General features: G+C 39.2%; 1 protein-coding gene across 1 annotated transcript; it reads left to right on the plus strand.

Annotated features, from left to right (window-relative positions):
• Positions 1–2,198: 2,198 nt before the first annotated feature.
• LOC117289182 (cystine/glutamate transporter-like) lies at positions 2,199–11,105 on the plus strand. Its single transcript, XM_033770181.1, has 10 exons — positions 2,199–2,661; positions 3,913–4,038; positions 4,583–4,685; positions 4,857–4,901; positions 5,862–5,985; positions 6,690–6,793; positions 7,875–7,971; positions 8,411–8,557; positions 10,084–10,261; positions 11,044–11,105. Exons 1-10 carry the CDS (start codon positions 2,199–2,201, stop codon positions 11,103–11,105), a joined length of 1,449 nt encoding a protein of 482 aa, XP_033626072.1.
• The last annotated feature ends 9,497 nt before the right edge of the window (positions 11,106–20,602 follow it).

The following is a 20,602-nucleotide window of genomic DNA, read 5'->3' on the forward strand; positions in this document are numbered from 1 at the left end:
AGAAACTGTCAACGACCGTCAATGACCTTCGAAGACAGTGCGTAAGGTATGGGCAGATACAAAGTACTCAAAACAAATTAACTTAAAAACTGACTTAGTAACGAGCATTGGAGAGCTGTTGATAGTATAACACATTGTGGGAAACGACTCCCTCTAAGCTCTATGATCATACCATATATAAAAATATACGCACACCTTTTTATAATTAAACAATATTATGTACTTCACTATTGGGAAAGCTGACAAAAATAAAAGTTTAATTGTGGTTCGAATTGATATAATTTAGGTCAAGGGATTGATTTTTCTATCCCTTGTTCCTCAAGCCCAGTCAAAAAGATGAGGGGATAGTATACAAATATTGAGTGGCTCGACCTCCATGCTCAGAGTGGAATGGGAGGAATATTATCGCAAGGTAAAATTGGACTAGGCATATATTCCATTTCACGAGGCGAAGCCGAGTGAAATGGAACAGTCCAAATTTTACCTTGCGATAATATTCCTTCCACTCCACGAATTAAAGCCACTCAATATTTGTTTTATATAAATGACATTGTAGATCCTTGTCTTTTGATGTATTTTAAAATTATATCACACAAATTACTGACAACCAAAATCATATAGCACCGCGTGGCGGCAACAATGCACAAATCGGATCACAACCTTTTGCACATGTGCTCCTTTGTTTTATCAGCGGCGCTGCGGCGCTGTACTGCTCAAAAACATTGGGAACAAAGATGATCCTAAACTGTTGAATGGGAAATGCTATTCCCCATGATTGGGCGAATAGGTCTTTTTGATCGCCGGTGCGGATGGGAGTAATAGTGAATGTCACGTGAAGTAAGTTCCACCAATCAAATGACAAGGATCTGTATGTCAGTTATATAAAACCTTTATCCCTTGTTCCTCAGATCCAGCAGAAAAGAGGAGGGGATAGAATTTTCAGTCCCTTGCTCCCCAAACCTAGCCGAAAAGTGGAAGGGTTGCTGCTCAAACCAAGCAAAGAAAAGGAGGAGATAGATTTGTTTATCCCTTGGACTACAAACATGACAAAATGTGCGTTATATTGCCAACAAATATCTGGAATTTATAAACTTTTTGATTGTTAACTTTACAAAACTAGACTGATTTCTAAAATCTGGAGCATGTTTTTCACAGTTAAGAGGGAAAAAATGTGTAAAAGACAAATTTGTTGCTTTAAAATCCTGTTTCGTTTGAAATTTTCGGACTTTTATGACAATTTGAAGCAGTAAATTTGAATGTGAAAAAATGCAGTTAACATGTGAACCTGTTAGTCAAACAATCACGCAATCGTCAAAATGGCTCCTTGATCCCCCCAAAATAGTAACAGTTGGTTTAATTTGCTTTTATTTCATAATCATCCGATCACAAAGCACAAAATAATCATAAACGATGCAGAAATCCCGAATTAGTACAAAGGTAGGAAGTGTCTTGTGAGAAGGTACGAAGTGACTCGTGAGAAGGTACGAAGTGACTCGTGAGAAGGTACGAAGTGTCTTGTAAGAAGGTACGAAGTGTCCAAGGTACGAAGTGTCCAAAGTCACTTCGTACCTTTTCGTACCTTGAAAAGGTACGAAGTGTCCAGGGTATGAAGTGGCAAAGGTACGAAGTGTCCTGGTTAAAGTTTAATTTCAATGCCATACACAGGGAGTGATATTTTGATCTGTTGGGTAAATACTCTGTCAGGTAAATTCCGCCTCTTCTTCCCAACCCGTCATAATAGATTTATTTAACCGAATGTTTTGTTAGCCTCATCACAACCTGTTCTATACTAGCATAATTATAGGACTCGATTATTATAACCCAAGATGAACCTTGGATACTGAAACGACCCACAAACAATGGATAAAGCGGCAAACAATAAAGATATAGTGTGTAAAGATTCAAGTACTTACAATTTTGGCAGTTCACTAAAAAATAATAACTAGTGTGCAGCCAAAAAGTTTTATGAGGATATTAACCGTGTTGCTGTCTGACCTTTATGACTTCGCGAACTTGCAAACAACATAAACTAAGATTCAGTGAAGACAACTGCGTTTTGAAATTTTGTATTATTGATCCAAAAAGTACCAACTCGGTACCAAAAGGTGTAATGTTTTCTTTTTTATTGTAGCCTCAAATTTGATTTATGAATTGGTGATTGTGTACATTTTTCGGCAAAGGTTGAGCGTTCGAGCACAATGGACAACGTCTCCGCCAGTCAAGGCAAGGTTGACGCAGATGAAAAAGAGGGGTTGGCACTCAAACGGCAAATCGGCCTGGGTGGCTGCATCGCCTTCGTAGTCGGTTCGGTCATCGGCTCCGGGATCTTCATCTCCCCGAAGGGCGTGCTTCAGAACACCGGCAGCGTGGGGTTGTCTCTCGTCGTCTGGGTCGCCTGTGGGATACTCTCCACCATCGGGGCTCTCTGCTACGCTGAGCTGGGGACGTGCATTACAAAATCCGGCGGTGATTTCACGTACATTTTGTTGAGTTTTGGGCAACTGTTAGCTTTCCTTCGATTGTGGACAATGCTGCTCTCGGTGCTCACGGCAGCCAATGCGGTCCTAGCTACAACGGCTGCTACGTACTTGGTGGGACCATTCTTTGGAGAATGTAATGTGCCAACGGTTGTTATTCAATTGCTTGGATTAACCTTAATAGGTAAATTAACAATAATACAAGTAATAATAATAATAATAATATTTTTGGGTGTCGTGGCCGAGCGGATAAGAGCACCAAACTCATGCTCTAGTGTTTCTGTTCAGCAGAGTGTGGGTCCGAGTCCCGGTCGTGACAACGGTGTCCCTGAGTAAGACACCTAACCTTAATTGCTTTTCTCCACCCAGGGCTTTTTTGGGGTACCTGTGGGGGCAGAGATGGTTCTTGTGGTTGATTAGCTTAGATGTGCTACATTTTGTGGCACAGGCTGTAAACCCAGGGAGCAGAGATGTTTTAAGGAATGAATTAATGATAAAGTGACTAGGGATATACAATGTTGGGAGCGCTTTAAGACACTATATGAAAACCGATTGCTACTAAATAGAAACGCATGATATTCTCTTGTTAAAGACACTGGACACTATTGGTAATTGTCAAAGATTAGTCTTCAAAGTTGGTGTATCTCAACATACGCATAACATAATAAACCTGTGAAAATTTGAGCTCAATCGGTCGTCGAAGTTGCGAGATAATAATGAAAGAAAAAACACCCTTGTCACACGAAGTTGTGTGCTTGATTTCGAGATCTCAAATTCTAAATCAGAGGTTTCGAAATCAAATTCGTGTAAAATTCTTTCTCGAAAACTACGTCACTTCAGAGGGAGCTGTTTCTCACAATGTTTTGTACTCTCAACCTCTCCCCCATAACTTGTAATCAAGAAAGGTTTTATGATGATAATTATTTTGAGTAATTACCAGTAGTGTCCACAGCCTTTAACTTAAACATAAATCTACAAACTCCGGAGTCTTATTTTGACCCTGAATCTTGGACCAGGGGGGGGGGGGGGGGGCGCTGATTATGCAATAGCTAAACTAAACCAGAAAGTGTAGGGCACAATGTGTACACGTTATAAATTTAAGAAAATTTGAGCTCAATCGGTCATCGAACTTGCAAGATAATAATCAAAGAAAAAAACACCTTTGTCACACAAAGTTGAGTGCGTTTGGATGGTTGATTTCGAGACCTCAAGTTCTAAATTTGAGGTCTCGAAATCAAATTCGTGGAAAATTACTTCTTTCTCGAAAACTATGGCACTTCAGAGGGAGCTGTTTCTCATGATGTTTTATACCATCAACCTCTCCCAATTACTCTTACCAAGTAAGGTTTTATGCTAATAATTATTTTGAGTAATTACCAATAGTGTCCACTGCCTTTAATGACTTCATCTTGCTCTACCCCTTGTCTATTATTAGCTGCCGTATTCTTCTGTAACAGTGTGAGTGTAGCATGGAGTAACCGAGTCCAGATTATTTTCAGTGTCGCCAAAGTACTGGGTCTAGTCATCATCATAGTGTCGGGCGTGGCTCTCATGATACAAGGTGAGACAGGAAAACCGGAATTTTGCTCATAATATTTTTGCTTTCCTTATAATCATAAGTTTTATTAACTACTTTATTTATTACTACTACTGTTTGTTTATTTGTTTGTTTCCTGGCTTGCTCTGCTTGGTTGCTTGCTTGCTTTTTTGCTTACTCTGCTTGCTTGCATGCTTGCTTGCTTGCTCGCTCGCTCTCCCCTTGCTTGCTTGATGTTTGCTTGCTTGCTTGCTTGCTTCTTCGCTCGCTCTCCCCCTTGCTTGCTTGATGTTTGCTTGCTTGCTTCTTCGCTCGCTTTCCCCCTGGCTTGTTTGATGTTTGCTTGCTTGCTTGCTTGCTCGCTCGCTCGCTCACTTTCTTGCTTGCTTCCTTGACTGCTTGCTTGCTTGCTTGTTTGTTTGCTTGCTTGCTTGATTGTTGTTTGCTTGCTTGTTTGCTTGTCTGCTTGCTTGCTTGCTTGCTTGCTCGCTTGCTTTGTTTAAAACAAATATATTCCTTAAAATGTTATTAATCACAGTAGCAATCATTATTTGATGCATTTCCACAGGTAAAACTGAAAACTTGACGGATGGTTTCGTTTCGGATTTGGAGGTTCCACTCTCAAACATCCCCTTGGCTTTCTACTCAGGTCTCTTTGCATTCGGTGGATGGTTAGTAACATGTTTTTCTGTAGAAGTCATTCACTTTAATATTAATAATCAAATAATTCAAATAATTCAAATAATTTACTATATCTTTAAAAGAAAATATCTGAAATTTCTCACTTCTCTTAATTTTTTGTACGGATAATTTGTGCCCTTTTTTTTAAAAACCATTTACAGGGAAAACTTGCCCACCTTTACCGAGGAAATTGTGCAACCATCAAGGTAATGTATAATTTTGAAAAAATATATGGAAAGGGAAGCATTCTCACAAAAGTGGCCTACAAAAAAACTAGTGAAATTATGCCCGATGATGCCAAAGCTTTTGTGGTGTCATATTATTGCTTTACAGTCACTGTCAACATTCGGTGTCGGGCTCCAAGGTAAAAATGCAGTCCTGTAATTTGCTCATGTTCACTGTAGAGTCATTTCAAGGGCATCTTTTTGTAAAAAAAAAATAAAAAAAATGTTCGATTACATCTTATTCAATGTATCACATGTACATTTTTTGGGCAGAGAATGTTGAGCCCATTGATGATATTCAATTAAAACGGCACTGAACTGTAGCAACAATTTCTTGCAACGTACCGACCTATTTCGTTTGACGACGTCAGGTTTTAAAGTTTACTAACTGAGGAGTTTGGTAGTTACTCAAAACAAATATTACTTAAAAACCGAATTGGTAACGAGCATGGGAGAACTGTTAATAGTATAAGACATTGTGGGAAACGACTCCCTCTGAAGTAACATAGTTTTTGAGAAAGGGGTAATTTCTCACTAAAATAATAAAATACTTCTAGCTAGAAGTCTTTTATTCTTATCTGAAAGCACACAAATTCGTCAAATAAGGGTGTTTTATCATTCATCATTTTCTCGCAACTTCGATGACCGATTGAGCCCAAATTTTAACAGGCTTGTTATTTTATGGTTATGATGGGATACACAAAGTGAGAAGACTGGTCTTTGACAATTACCAAACGTGTACCTTCCCTTTAAATACAATGAATTTTACTGTGAGGTTAGAGACTCGTACTTTCCCCCGTTCGCTCTGAAAAAACAGTTTAACAATGATTGTTTATGTTGCACCAAAAGACTTTAAGTTATTTGCTGGTCTAAGTTTGTTGGACTAAGAGACACCTTCTGAAACTTTGATTGATTTTCTTTTTTTTAATTTTCAATTAACAGAAATATTCCTCTTGGAATTATCATCTCTATGACCATCATTACGGGTGTCTACATCATGGCTAATCTAGCCTACTTCGTTGTCCTGACACCGGCTGAGCTCCTTGCGTCAGATGCTGTTGCATTGGCAAGAAAATAAGCATTTCTTAAAACATAATAAGTGCAGGACCTTATTTACAATATATTTTGTTTTAGGGCGTGGTCATTCACTTGTGTAATAGTAACTCTACAAAACAAATTATGTAATATTTGTTTGAACTGAAACGACCTAATTATATGAAGTCTAATTACATTATTTGAGGCATTGCATGGTGATGTATCAACATTTGGTTTGCGGTTAACACCATGTGTGTATCTACTTGCCTGGTAGAGTTTGTTCTTTGCAGAACCGTCTTTCTATACTACCGCGGAGTCTAAATACCCCGAACAAAACTTGTGTCCCATCCAACATGTCAACGTCGGCCCAGCATCGGCAAACGTACACACTTTTTGGGTTGGGCAACCGTTGACAAGCGACGGTGACGTTATGTTTTCAATCAGACCAGAATGGCAAGGCCGTTGGTCCGACATTGGCTAGATGTATGTATTTTGTCAGACACGACCACCCGCGCTCCATTTTCCATCCATAATGGGAGACTTTGGAACGCTAGGTGGCAGCAGACTTACCGGGTAAATTTCCATTGTTTACGTAGTTCTGAGCATGCGCGCATTACTGAGAACAATGGTTTTTACCTGGTAAGTCTGCTGCCACCAAGCGTTTAAAAAGTCCCCCATTGGAATTAAATGAACATCGCTCACTGATGGTTTTTAATTATATCCTTTCCTTTTCAGACCTTCAGCGACCGTGTTATGGGTTCCTGGTCGGTGGTCATTTCCGTGGTGGTTGCTTTGTCTTGTGTCGGGGCGTCCAATGGATCAAGTTTCGCATTTGCAAGGTTTCTCGTCGATAAATTAATCACTTTTTTGCTTAAAGACACTGGACACTATTGATAATTGTCAAAGACCAGTCTTCTCACTTAGTGTATCTCAACATATGCATTAAATAACAAACCTGTGAAAATTTGAGCTCGATTGGTCTTCGGAGTTGCGAGATAACTATGAAAGAAAAAACACCCTTTGTCACACGAAGTTGTGTGCTTTTAGATGCTTGATTTCGAGACCTCAAATGCTAAACTTGAGGTCTCGAAATCAAAGTCGTGGAAAATTACTTCTTTCTCGAAAACTACTTCACTTCAGAGGCAGCCATTTCTCACAATGTTTTATACCATCAACCTCTCCCCATTACTCGTTACCAAGTAAGGTTTTTTGCTGATAATTATTTTGAGTAATTACCAATAGTGTCCACTGCCTTTAAGCTCCGTACTGCAGCAGTGAGACTTTACGGCACAAGAAGCCGCTCATTTACACACGATGATGAGCCACTTTAACTTTCTGTGTGCTGCACGCCAGCGAGTGGCCCTCATAAAGCCTATTAGTGCGATCGATTAGCTTCCCTGAGTCGACCCCGTTCAGCCCCCCGTACGTTCGAATAGCTTTGATGTCATTCCAGGGGCTCACCCAGGTCGACCCCAAGTGCCCTGCTCGTTGAGTGGGTCACTTGGGGGCTTGCCCCAGGTAAACGACGTCACTACGAGAGCGGTAAGTGGTCGGTCGTTTAGCTCTTGTCAGAGGCTCACCGGAGTGAGCACCGCGGGGTAGACCCAGGGAAGCTAAACGAACGCACCCCTAGGTCAATCCCCGTCAATAATCACCCTTCACCTATTCAGACGCCGAAATCGCAGCTGTCAAACTTCACCTCAATCGAACCAATCAAAACACAGATATAGAAAACTTACGTCACTGCACGGTTATCCAATGAAATAATTGTATCCAATGAAATCACTGGTTCTGAGAAGCAAGTACATGGTACCAGTCTACTGCAGCACGGCAGATGTTTACTTCGTGTGATTCTTTTTCACATCGTTCCCCGGACGGTTTTAGGGAATATTAATCCATCACATTATTGATGTTCCGTAGGATTCTCATGGTTGCCTCTCGTGAAGGGTTGATGCCACAAATTCTTGGGATGATAAACGTGGACTACCTTACACCTCTTCCAGCTATCATCGCCATGGTAATAACATAATGTGAACAGGTTTTCCTGCTAATTTCATGAACGGAATAGTAATCCCTAACTGGACTAGACATTCTGAAAAACGTTACTGACAGTAGCCCTTCTCAAGTTGGGGGATGGGGGATTGGGGTGGGGGATAAAATAATACTGATACTGAATATACTATTTTAACTTAACTACATTACTTCGAAGTGGAATGTTTCTCAAAGTGCTTAATACAATCGATTTGGGATGTAGGCTTTTAACCAATTTTGTTTGATTGCCATTATTCTTTAGAGTGATAACCAAACGCACACCTTCCCTTTAATCAACAGGGCCGAACTAAAAAAGCAAAGAAAAGAAGCAAAACGGAGATCAGAACAATGTCAGAGTTGAATTGCTAAATAATCGAGGAATGAGATTAATTGATGTTTTTTTGGTGATATTCTTGTGTTTATAGTTCCCGATAATTGCGATCATGATGATGTTTGATGTCAGCTCACTTATCAATTATATTAGCTTCACCCAGTGGCTGTTCCTATCTATCGCTGTAGCCACCATACCATACTTCAGATGGAAGTACCCTAACATGGAAAGACCGTTCAAGGTATGGCGATGCCTTGTCCTACATACCCCTACCCACCCCTCTACCCACACCCCTTCACCCACCCCTCTACCACCCCCCCCCCCCTTCACCCACCCCAACCCCCTACCCCCTCCCCCTCCAACGGACTGTGTTCCCCAAACCAGTGCATTAGGAATGAAGATTATTCAAACGAGGGTGCATCAGACAAACTTTTGAATGAATGTTATACAATCCAATGTGGCACATTGTTGTAGCCTTAGATATGTTGATGCCCCTATAGTGGTTACCTCTGACGAACGTGTTTTCTAACTGCATAGAGCTGGTCCAAAAAGTGGCAGACGAGAACAAAATAAGTATGCTTACCAGGACGGGGTTGACCAGCCCCCCAAAACATCTCAAGTGTAAAATATTTTACCGGAATTCGCTTATTTCTGCGAACCATCTGTTAAAGGCAGTGGACACTAGTGTCAATTGTCAAAGACCAGTGTCCTCACTTGGTGTATCTCAACGTATGCATAAAAGAACAAACCTGTGAAAATTTGAGCTCATTTGGTCGTCGAAGTTGCGAGGGAGATAATAATGAAAGCAAAAAAAAACCTTGTCACACGAAGTTGTGTGCTTTCTGATGCTTGATTTCGAGACCTCAAATTCTAAACTTGAGGTCTCGAAATCAAATTTGTGGAAAATTACTTCTTTCTCGAAAAGTACGTCACTTCAGAGGGTGCCGTTTCTTACAATGGTTTATACTATCAGCCTCTCCCCTTTACTCGTAACCAAGAAATGTTTTATGAGAATAATTATTTTGAGTAATTACCAATAGTGTCCACTGCCTTTAAAGTCACCTGGAAATAAAATTTTTTTCTTTCAAACATAAGAGTATATACTTAAGAACAATAAAACAATTTTTTAGTAATTGTTTGTCACGATTTATATGTTTAAAAAATATATAAAGTTGTTTGAGGGGCTGACTCCGCCTACACCTTTTGTTACGTCAATCGACTGCAATTTTGCCTGCAATGCGTATAGTAAACACACGTGCAAAGTACATGTACGTCCAAGTCGTGAGTCGTGGTACATTTCAAAAAGTGTTCTTCTGCATTCAGCAGCAATACACCTGGTCGGCATTGCCGGAAAAAAACATTTTTTTTTTAAACGTACAAATTCACGACTTGGTCCGTACATGTACTTTGCAATTGTGTTTACTCTACGCATTACAGGCAAAGTCTGCCTCGATTGACGTCACGAACAGCGCCCTCTCGGGTCGGGGTCTACTCTTAAATTTGTAAATAACATAAGAACTGATTTTTTAAAACCTTAGTTAACTGTTTATTCACATTCCACTCATCAAAACACATATATTAGTGACAAAGCTTTATTTTGAAAAAATACCACTTCCAGGTGACTTTAAGCAATATTTTCTGCTTAACCAACTCTGTGATATAGTGCCCAGTTCCCAAGGAGCTGCAATAATTTTATTTTTTAGAAACAATAATCCTAATATGGGGTTTATCTGCCACTATTCCTGTTTATTTCACTCCAACCAACAGGTGCCGATCCTTCTTCCACTGATCTTCATCATCTGCTCTCTGTCTGTTGTAGTCATCTCCATCTACTCCTCACCAGCCGACGTCGGTGTCGGTGCTCTGATTACAATCACCGGGGTACCAGTCTATTTTGTATTCGTCTGGTGGCAGAAGAAGCCTCGCTGGTTCACTGATTCAGTAGGCAAGTGTCAATAAAACAGTTATATACACAGTTCCTTTTAGGCTTTGCATCAAACCAAATAAGGAGAACACAGATCTTCGAGCTCATTAACTTGATGTGGGCCCTCAAAATAGCCTTTATCTAAATACAGAATTGATAACCCCCAAAAGGGTTTCAGTGTACAAAACAAACTGCCCAATTATTGTGACCTGGGGGGTGGTTGACTTCTAAGTTGATATATTATTTTGAATGACAATGGGTCCTATCTGCTGAGCGGTTTAGGGACATTTTAAATGAGTGATGCTCGAACGTTTGGAAAATTACACTGGGGGAAATACCCGACGGGCCCAGGATCTCCCCATACTAAATTGAGCAGTCGAGGATTAAAAGTTCAAGAGTCAATATTAATAGACCCTTCCCATGAAATATATAAAATTGCACACAGCGCCTGCGCACTGACGTTTTGGTTGGCAAAATGAGGGAACATCGCGCTGTTTTGTACACGGCTAATGGGTGCGTGACGCAGACGCGATTGCGCGTCTGCTTAGTGCACAACTCTATGGCGTTTGCTAACCAACTGGGTCTGTACGCATGCGTGAATGTGATTAACATATTTCATGGGAAGGGTCCATTGTCCCTATACTGCGAAAAGCTGTGAGAACTTAAGGTGAATGAATGAGTTACAAGGTTAAATTTCTAGCCTTTTTTTCACATTTTTGAATCCATCAAGTTTAGGACATGCATGTTCAAGTTAAAAACTCTCAAAATTTCAATCAAATGGTTGATTTTTGAATTTTTTACAGATTTGGTGACCTGCTGTCTTCAAAGGTTTCTGCTAATTTCACCACAAAAGGTGAAGCTGTGATGTGATGAGACTGCTAGTCGTCCACGTTTAGAATAAGGATCATTCCTAGTAGATGACAAAAGTTTAAGTCACCGAAAGCGTCAAATGCTCGGACTGACTAATTACTATTGTCATGAATTGTTAACATAATCATCATGATGAAAGCGAAATAAACTAAGGTTAAATATTATCATCGCCACAAATATTTGACAAGCAATCTTTGAAAGAAAAATTAAATTTGATCTATCGAAACCCTTAAAACTAATTATGTTCATCCTTTTATAAAAATTAAATAAAAAAAGTCATCCACACAATTCCTGGTAGCCGTTAACGAGACGCACTTATCGCTCCTACGGGGATTATCGTTTCTGCACCTGAAATAATAAGTTATTGAATAACAATAGCGCAATTTAATGTCATGCAGGTCGTGAAAACAGCCACTGTTGGTTCCAATTTCCTGCCCTTTGTGTTGAACATGGAGGTTTGAGTTTTACACGGAAGTTAACTTTGTTGGCCCCGAGCCGCATGACTTGTCCTTGTTTTCCCCGTGTTACAATAATAACAATAATAATAACAATACCTTTTTACGGGTTGTAGTCTTGAAATCAAGTCGGTAACTGTTGTGCGGTAAAATGCCCTTGGTGTGATAATAAATGCATTTTGAAAGAATCTAATTCTGACTATATACTGCGTTGCAAAAATTATTTTATTTCTTGACTTAATACTGCATTATGTCTTGTAATGGATTATTCCTCAAATCCGAAAGGCCCTAATTATACAGCTCACAATTTAAAGGTAAATAAATTTATCATGTCAGAAGTAACCTGGTAAAAGAATCAGCAATCAACAGTGTTCATTGCCCCTTTTTTTTTTTTTTTGCTTTTTTAAAATGACAATTTCCGAATAATATTGGGTCTATATAATTTTGTCGAGATAACTGAGCCCGATCAAAAAGTCCGGAACACAACGGATTTAATCTAACCCTTGCCTTTCTATCGTTAACGACAACGGAATGTTCAGCCATTTCCCCAACACGGGATTAAACATCAAACTATGCACGGTGGTCTCCGTCCTCCTTTACTTCTGAAAACTAAACTGTGTCCCTACACATGAATCAGTGTATTCTATGGGTAAACCTTTAAATATTGGTTGTTTTTGCTTCTAACCTATAACGTTTCAGAGAAGCACTCCATTCCCCAATCTCGAAGAGTATTTTTGCCAGCCAGCCGCCATGATACTGCTTGTGTGTGTGTGTGTGTAGGCCTACCACTACTACATACAGTACGAACGTTGTACATGTACATGTACACTAATACTAAATCATTACAGTTTCGTTACAATATTGCGCACCGGTAACTTTGCCCAACAACCAGAAAGCTTTGTGCAACACCATTGGTTACTGTGGTAATTTTGACCAACTTCTCGAGCAAATCTTGCCCAACTACAATAATATATACATTGGACCAACCAGTTAACCAATAATTTGCTCAACTTTGCCCAAGCGTGTTGGGCAACGGTTTTGTTTAACCAACGTCCATTATTTGTGACCAACAAATTAGTAATGCATTTTACCCAACACATTTTTTGACCAACAAATTTGCAGTGTATTCCTTGGAGCCCCTCTTTAAAGGCACTGGGCACCTTTGGTAACTGTCAAATATCAGTATTACCACTCGGTGTATCCCATCATAATATATAATATAACAAACCTGTGAAAACTTGGACTGTTGGTCGTCGAGAGAATAATGAAAGAAAAACACCATTGTCGCACAAGTTGTATACAATTCAATTTAAATGAGAAAATTACTTCTTTAAAAAAAACCTACGTTACTTCAGAGGGGGCCGTATATCTCATAATGTTTTATACTATCAATAGCTATCCATTGCACGTTACCAAGTAAGATTCCTATGCTTACAATTAGTTTGAAGTAATTTTTTTTTGAAGTAATTAACAATAGTTCCTTTAATTTGACAAAAATTGAAGAATATACCGAAGCTGGAAATGTTCACCTTGAACAGAGTGGTGTCATTTGCAATTTATATTGTGTAAAATACATCATAAATTAACCGTTGTTAATTGCCTTCCCTTTCGAACCTGGCCAAATATTGAGTGCAATCAGACGCAGTCAAGTGGACAGGAGTGAGAAGACGGTAGTATGATAGACCGTATTAACAATTCTAAACTTTTAGATAAATGTCTTTAGCAATTAGTAATTATAATAAATAAAATAGTTTACGCTTGAATGAGCATAATACGCGTTGCTATATTTTAAGAAATGGTGAGATCCATGACTGAAGCAAATAGCCCCCCCCCCCGCAACATAAAGGCTTGGATCTGCTTGAAGGTACACGTTACCCATATTTTAACCATTATTTGTTGTTTTGTTTATCTTGTATAGTTTATTTGTTTGTTTGTTTTTAGCCGTTCCGAACTACTGTAGGTATTGGTCTCAAAATAAATATTAGCATAAAACCGTATACTTGGTAACGAGTAATGGGGGAGGTTGAAAGTATAAAACATTGTGAGAAACAGCTCCATCTGAAGTAACGTAGCTTTCGAGAAAGAAGAAATTTTCCACGGATTTGATTTCGAGACCTCAGATTTTAGATCTGAGGTCTCGAAATCAAGCATCTGAAAGCACACAACTAGGTGTGACAAGGATGTTTTTCTTTCATTATTATCTCGCGACTTCGACGACCAATTGAGCTCAGGTTTTCACAGGTTTGTTGTTTTATGCATAATGTTGAGATACACGAAGTGAGAAGACTGGTCTTTGACGTTTACGAATAGTGTCTAGTGTCTTTAATGAGTAATTGTTGCGGGTGGTCTGTTTTTCACTATTTTTGTTTGTGTGGTTGTTTAGTATTATTATTTGTTTTACTCTATTTTAATATTTGCGTTGGATCTGAGGTTCATCAGTAGACCTCAGGAACATATTGTGGAGAAATAATAACACCAACCACCAAATGCACCACAACAAAAACGATCGTCATTGTTTCACTCGTTGTGTGTGTTTTCATTAAAGGTTATAGGTTCATACTTAAGTTATGACTCAGAAGAGCTTTCGTGTATTTCTATCTAAAAGCTTGCTTGGTATTACAGTTTTTGAGAAAGAGGTGATTTCACACTCAATTCAGCTGAAGCACACAAAGTAATGCAACTATATCTTTCACTGTATTCTCTTGCAAATTCGATGACCAATTGAGCCCAAATTTTTACAGATTTGTTATTTGATGCATATGTTGGGATACACCAATTGAGAATACTGGTGTTTGACAGTTACCAAATGTGTCCAGTGCCATTTATTGTTAATTATAATGACGTCATGGCTTGCTGTACCTTCCTATAAAAGCGATACCAATACGAGAATAGCGTTAAATGGGAGCGGCTGCATGATCACTTAACTGTATTATAAAATTGGTCCTCTCTGATGTTGTTCTTGCATTAAAAGCTCTTGCCTCTAAGCTAATTGTGCAGAAACATCAAGGTGAACCTCACAGATGACGGATAGTGTAACAGCCAGCCATTGTGTACCTTACATGTATAGAAAGGTTTGCGGTGACACCATGTAATGGTTCTCTAAATTAGTAGGGTTGGTTCTGAACAGAACCGTTGGTTTCAACTCGACGTTTCGATCAGTATGCTCTGATCGTTTTCTGGAGAAAGACTTATTGTTTATCGTACTTATTGTTGTACCTTGTTTGGTTGGACTAAACATGGAGCCCGGCATCTCTGTGCATCTCCGCATCTTGCTTATTCTTTACACGATGTGGCAAATACCTTTGGTTTACGGGAAAGTAAACTCATGGTGTGGTATCATCGACTATGCGTTGGTCGATCTGAACTACACGACCGTACATGCTACCACGAATCAAAAGCTGTGTTACCAGGCCTGTCTGAAGGATTCACCAAGGTGTAAGTCTGCAAACTACCGGCCGGAAGATCGAGAATGCGACCTGAACTGTGCCTTACACTATGATGTTTGTGTTGGTGGGAGATTGGTCGAGAAACCTGGGTCTATATACACCTATACAACATCTAAGGTAGGCATATATTATGATTTATTCTTGTCAGCTGCTTGGTGAAAAGCTCTTGCACCTAACGGAGGTCGCTGGTTCGAGTCCTGTTCTAGTCCAGTTTTTTTATCCGGCCAACGATGTTTAAAACGCACTCAGTCTGTTTCACTCGTAGTTGACTGATACTAGTTTTCAGACATTTTTTTTTTAATTTAAAGCCATTATACACTTTCGGAACACCTTCGGCTCGATCCGTTAACATCGCCAGCCACCAACCCGGTCAATTCCACGCAGTGAAGACCGGGTACTCGCACTGTTATTCCCTAACTAAAACAATTATTAGTTCTCGATAACGAAAATTACGGATTTACTATAAACACTTGTCATGACACGGCGAAACGTGCGGAAACAAGGGTGTGGTTCCCGTTATTTTCCGACTCCGACGACCGATCGAGCCTAAATTTTCACAGGTTTGTTATTTTATATATAAGTTGTGATACACGAAGTGTGGGCATTTGGACAATACTGTTTACCGCAAGTGTCCAATGGCTTTAAAGTAATTATTTTCGCTCCTAAACCAATTTTTATCTGTCACAATTTTAATTTTGTAATATTTCTTCGCTGGAAGTGACGTTTTGGCAGAGTGGATGTCACAAGTCAGTCAGGCTTTTTGTGTATTTTTGTTGTATTATAGTAATCAAAGGCAGTGGATACTATTGTTAATTACTCAAAATAATTATCAGCATAAAACCTTACTTGGTGACAAGCAATGGGGAGAGGTTGATGGTATAAAACATTGTGAGAAGCGGCTCCCTCTGAAGTGCAATAGTTTTCGAGAAACAAGTAGTTTTCCACGAATTTGATTTCGAGACCTCAGATTTAGAACTTTAGGTCTCGAAATCAACCATCTAAACGCACACAAGTTCGTGTGACAAGGGTGTTTTCTTCTTTCATTTTTATCTCGCAACTTTGATGACCGATTGATCTCAAATTTTCACAGGTTAGTTATTTTATGCATATGTTGAGATACAATAACTGTGAAGGCTAGTCTTTGACAATTACCAATAGTGGCCACTGCCTTTAATACTTATTCTTGTATTTTTTTCCAGATGGGATGTGACACTCCGCTTGATTCAACAAGTGCCGCACATTGTAACAAAACATCGGTACCTCCCTGCTATAAGCACAAAGGTGGGTTCACGCGTGTGATTAAAGGGAATGTACACGTTTGGTTATTGTCAAAGACCAGTCTTCACACTTGGTGTATCCCATCATATGGCATAAAATAACAAGCCTGTAAAAATTTGGGCTCAATCGGTCATCGAAGTTGCGAGAAAATGATGAAAGAAAAAACACCCTTGTTGGACGTATTTGTGTGCTTTCAGATAAGAATAAAAGACTTCTAGCTAGAAGTCTTTTATTATTTTAGAAATTACATCCTTCTCAAAAACTACGTTACTTCAGAGTGAGTCGTTTCCCACAATTTGTTATACTATGAACAGCTCTCCAATGCAGTTTTTAAGTTAATATTTGTTTTGATTAATTACCAAACGTGTACCTTCCATACAAAGGCACCGGACACATTTGATAATTGTCAAAGACCAGTTTGCACACTTGGTTATCCCAACTATGCATACAATAACAAATTTGTGAAAATGTTTACCCAATTGGTCATCAAGGTTGCAAAAGAATAATGAAACAAAAACACCTTGTTGCACAAATTGTGTGCTTTCATCAGGCCAAAGTCTCTTAATATTTTAGTGAGAGATTACCTCTTTCTCAAAATATAAACAACTTTTCCGTGCTTGTTACCAAATAACGTTATGTGCAAACAGTTATTTTGAGTAATTACCAATAGTGTCCAGTGCCCCTATTAACATTTTGAAATGTAATTATTTCGTCACCTCGAAATATCCACCGAAGTATTATTATTTTTCGTCCCTCGAAATCTTATTTAGTTCCCTCGAAATATTATGTGGTTTCCCCGAAATTTTTAGTTCGAGGGAACAAAGTAATTGATTTCGGTGAATTTAAATACTGTCGCGAGGGAACGAAAACAAAATATTTCGTGTAAACGAAAAAGGCCTAGTAATTTTAAATAATTTAACTGGTACAGAGTCCTTAATATGCCGAGAGAATTTATTTCTTGGATATTCAAGCCATTATTTTAGTTATATATATCTTTTCCCTCACAACTACATCATGTTGTAGTTTACTGACCTTCATAAAGGAGCCAAACATATAGAACATTGGCAGCAAAACAAATGTTGTTACCAAGTATGCTTGTAATTCCTATCCCTTAAAATTATTATACCCTTTTTTATTTATACGCCGAAAATTTAACGCATGTTGAAAAAACATTGTATCAACCCTTCTCTTCTCACTCTAATTTAATTTCAATATTAAAGGCAGTGGACACTATTGGTAATTGTCAAAGACTAGCCTTCACAGTTGGTGTATCTCAACATATGCATAAAATAACAAACTTGTGAAAATTTGAGCTCAGTCGGTCATCGAACTTGCGAGAAAATAATGAAAGAAAAAACACCCTTGTCACACGAAGTTGTGTGCGTTTAGATGGTTGATTTCGAGACCTCAAGTTTCTCACATTATTTTATACCATCAACCTCTCCCCATTGCTCGTCGTCAAGAAAGGTTTTATGCTAATAAATATTTTGAGTAATTACCAATAGTTTCCACTGCCTTTAAAAGACCGATCAGCAAAGAAACAAAAACCCGTACAGCTTAGTAATGCATTTGTAAAGGTAAATTGTACGAGGTACATTTGTTAATACTTTGTTTCGTATAGGGTCTGAGTGGCAAATGGTTTTCAAAGGTGTGGCTGGGACTGGATTGAACATGTACGATCAGTGGACTAATGCCACATGGGGTGGAGACTTGGGGTGCATCGGGAACTATCGAAACGATACATTGTACAATGCCTGGAACAACAGACAAATAAACGTCACACGGGTGAGTAAAGATGGCAATGTTGTCACGCATTGATGTTGAGGCCGATCAATCCCAAAACTGCACAAGTTTGTCAGTTATATAAAGAAAACGAAATTAAATAGACGAACTCTGAAAAAACCGCAGCAACAGCTTTAATTTGAACGCATGAGGTGGTCTTTTTATTGTAGGTTTTGTCGGTCATTTTCGGAAAATGAGCAGCCAATTTAACCACCAGCCTATTCTATTTCGAACGAAATCGAATGCTACTAAAAAGGGTCACTCGGTTTCTTTGTAAGACTAGTCAAATCAACCTACTTTATTCGATTTAACATAATGTTATAAATTTGCATAGGGATAATTATAAATTGAGTTGACACATCCTTTGTTAAAGCCATTATACACTTTTGGAACAAAAAAAAGGTAATGGTAAAAGACTCTTGAAATATTATACCATGTAATGCTTTACTTTTTGAGAAAACATTCAAACAATTATCAATTCTCGACATCGAGAATTACGGACCTATAGTAAACACATGTCATGACACGGCAAAAATGTGCGGAAACAAGCGTGCGTTTTCCCGTTATTTTCTCCCGACTCCGATGACCGATTGAGCCTAAATTTTCACAGGTTTGTTATCTTATATCTAAGTTGTCATACACGAAGTGTGGGCCCTGGACAATACTGTTTACCGAAAGTGTCCACTGGTTTTAAACCAAAACGACGGCGAATTATTTTAATCTCGGTCCCCAGGTAAAGCTGTCCTTGTATGACCAGAGTGGGGTCAAAGTTGAGATGGTATTCAATGGCAGAGACGCGGACATTTCGAGCTGGTTCGCCAAGGAGCGCCTTGTAACCTCTCCATGGAGTGACCTGACCACAACGGCACAAACCAATTTCTTCTCCATCTATGGGACGTTTAGGTATTTATAGCAGAGTTATTTCAATTTATTTCCCCCATCCCACCGAACTCGTTCTGAAAAAAAAAATGTCGTTGTGTTGCGAGGTGCCCCTTGTTCGATACCCGGCCAGGGCCAAAGTTGAGTTGAGTTGTGCGTTGGTTGTCTTCTGTGTGCCACGTAAAGGGTTTTCCAGACCATCCGGTTTTCCTCCCTCGGGAAAAATCCAACACTTTCAACCTATGGCTGTGCTCTGTGGTCATGGGTTGATGTGGCTGGCAGCCAAAGGCGCCCTTGCATGCCTGCTTCTATAATACATTGTAGCCGCATCCTTCGCAATTCAGCTCTTAGCTTTGAGTATGGATATTAGCCCCCCCCCCCCCCCCCCCTAAAAGAAAAGAAAAAAGAAAAAAAAAAGAAAAAAGAAAAAAGAAAAAAGAAAAAGAAAAAAAAAGATAGTTATGTGCGTATAGCAATGAGGGAGCGAGCGGGGGGATCGCGATAGTTGAGTGTTAAGCCCGGTTCATACTGCATGCGAACGCGAATGCGAAGCGAGTTTGACGTGAATGGGACGTCACACCCTCCTTTCGCAGCGATTATTCGCAAGGGATAGAGTAGAGTTCAACTGCTGCGAATTGCTCGTTGCGAATTTGTGACGTCAAGATTCGCTTCGCATTCGCATTCGGAGGAAGTATGAACCGGGCTTTAGTGTGAATAACAACGTCTTGCACCGAGACTACATCTTTTCAGAATTTAGTGATGCTTAACAACATACAGCCTGACGCATTGACCCGGGTCACGGTCATGTTGACCCGGATTGGGGTTACAAACTTGGGATTTAATCCGGATTCTTATATGTAAATTTGACATTTTTTGTTTTGTTCTGATACAGATAACGGGTCGGTCTGAACCACTGCTGATAAATTACATGATGGTTTATAAGCGATAATAAGCGTGTTAATACTCTTCTTTATTCTTGTTTTCTTTCCACCCCCCCCCCCCCCCACACCCCACAGTGACAGATTGGCACATCGACGTTTCTACATTAATCGGCACTTTTACTACTGTCCAAACGACACCGGTTGGCTGATGGTGGTGGAAGCAGCTACAGGGCTGTGCGACTATGAACTTGGACTGCCAATGGGTTATCCCGCCATACTGTACAGCACAGAAAACCACGCTGTTCGCTGGCACTGTGGACTAAACAGTTAGTTAATGTGATCTTTATGAAATCGTTATACTTCTTTACAAACAAAATTCACAAACTAATATGGATTTTGGTACTTGTTGTAACACAAGACACAATGTCCACGGATTCACATTAAATTTACACCGTTTGAAGATAATGATAGTAGAAAGCGTACCTTAAAATATTAGTTATTGGGGTAAAGCAGTTTTTGAGAAATGAGTAAAACAATGTAATGGAAATACGTTTTTACGAAAATTATTTCCATGACATTGTTTTACTAATTTCTCAATAAATACATCACCTCAGCGAGTAATATTTTCAGGGAATCTTTCTACCATCATTGTCTTCAAACTGTGTGTGTTTAATGTAAATCTGTAGACATTGTGTTTTTTTTTGTTCTACAATTATTATATAGATCCTTTAAGTAGGATTTGAAACTTTACATGGTGAAAATACCCTAAAG

Source organism: Asterias rubens, chromosome 4, assembly GCF_902459465.1.
Source record: "Asterias rubens chromosome 4, eAstRub1.3, whole genome shotgun sequence".
NCBI classification, from domain to species: domain Eukaryota; kingdom Metazoa; phylum Echinodermata; class Asteroidea; order Forcipulatida; family Asteriidae; genus Asterias; species Asterias rubens.

Coding starts and splice junctions, on each gene's coding strand:
- LOC117289182 (XM_033770181.1), top strand. CDS start 2,199: ATGGACAACGTCTCCGCCAGTCAAGGCAAGGTTGACGCAGATGAAAAA. Junction 4,686..4,856: donor CTCTTTGCATTCGGTGGATG/GTTAGTAACATG, acceptor AACCATTTACAG/GGAAAACTTGCCCACCTTTA. Junction 7,972..8,410: donor TTCCAGCTATCATCGCCATG/GTAATAACATAA, acceptor TTGTGTTTATAG/TTCCCGATAATTGCGATCAT.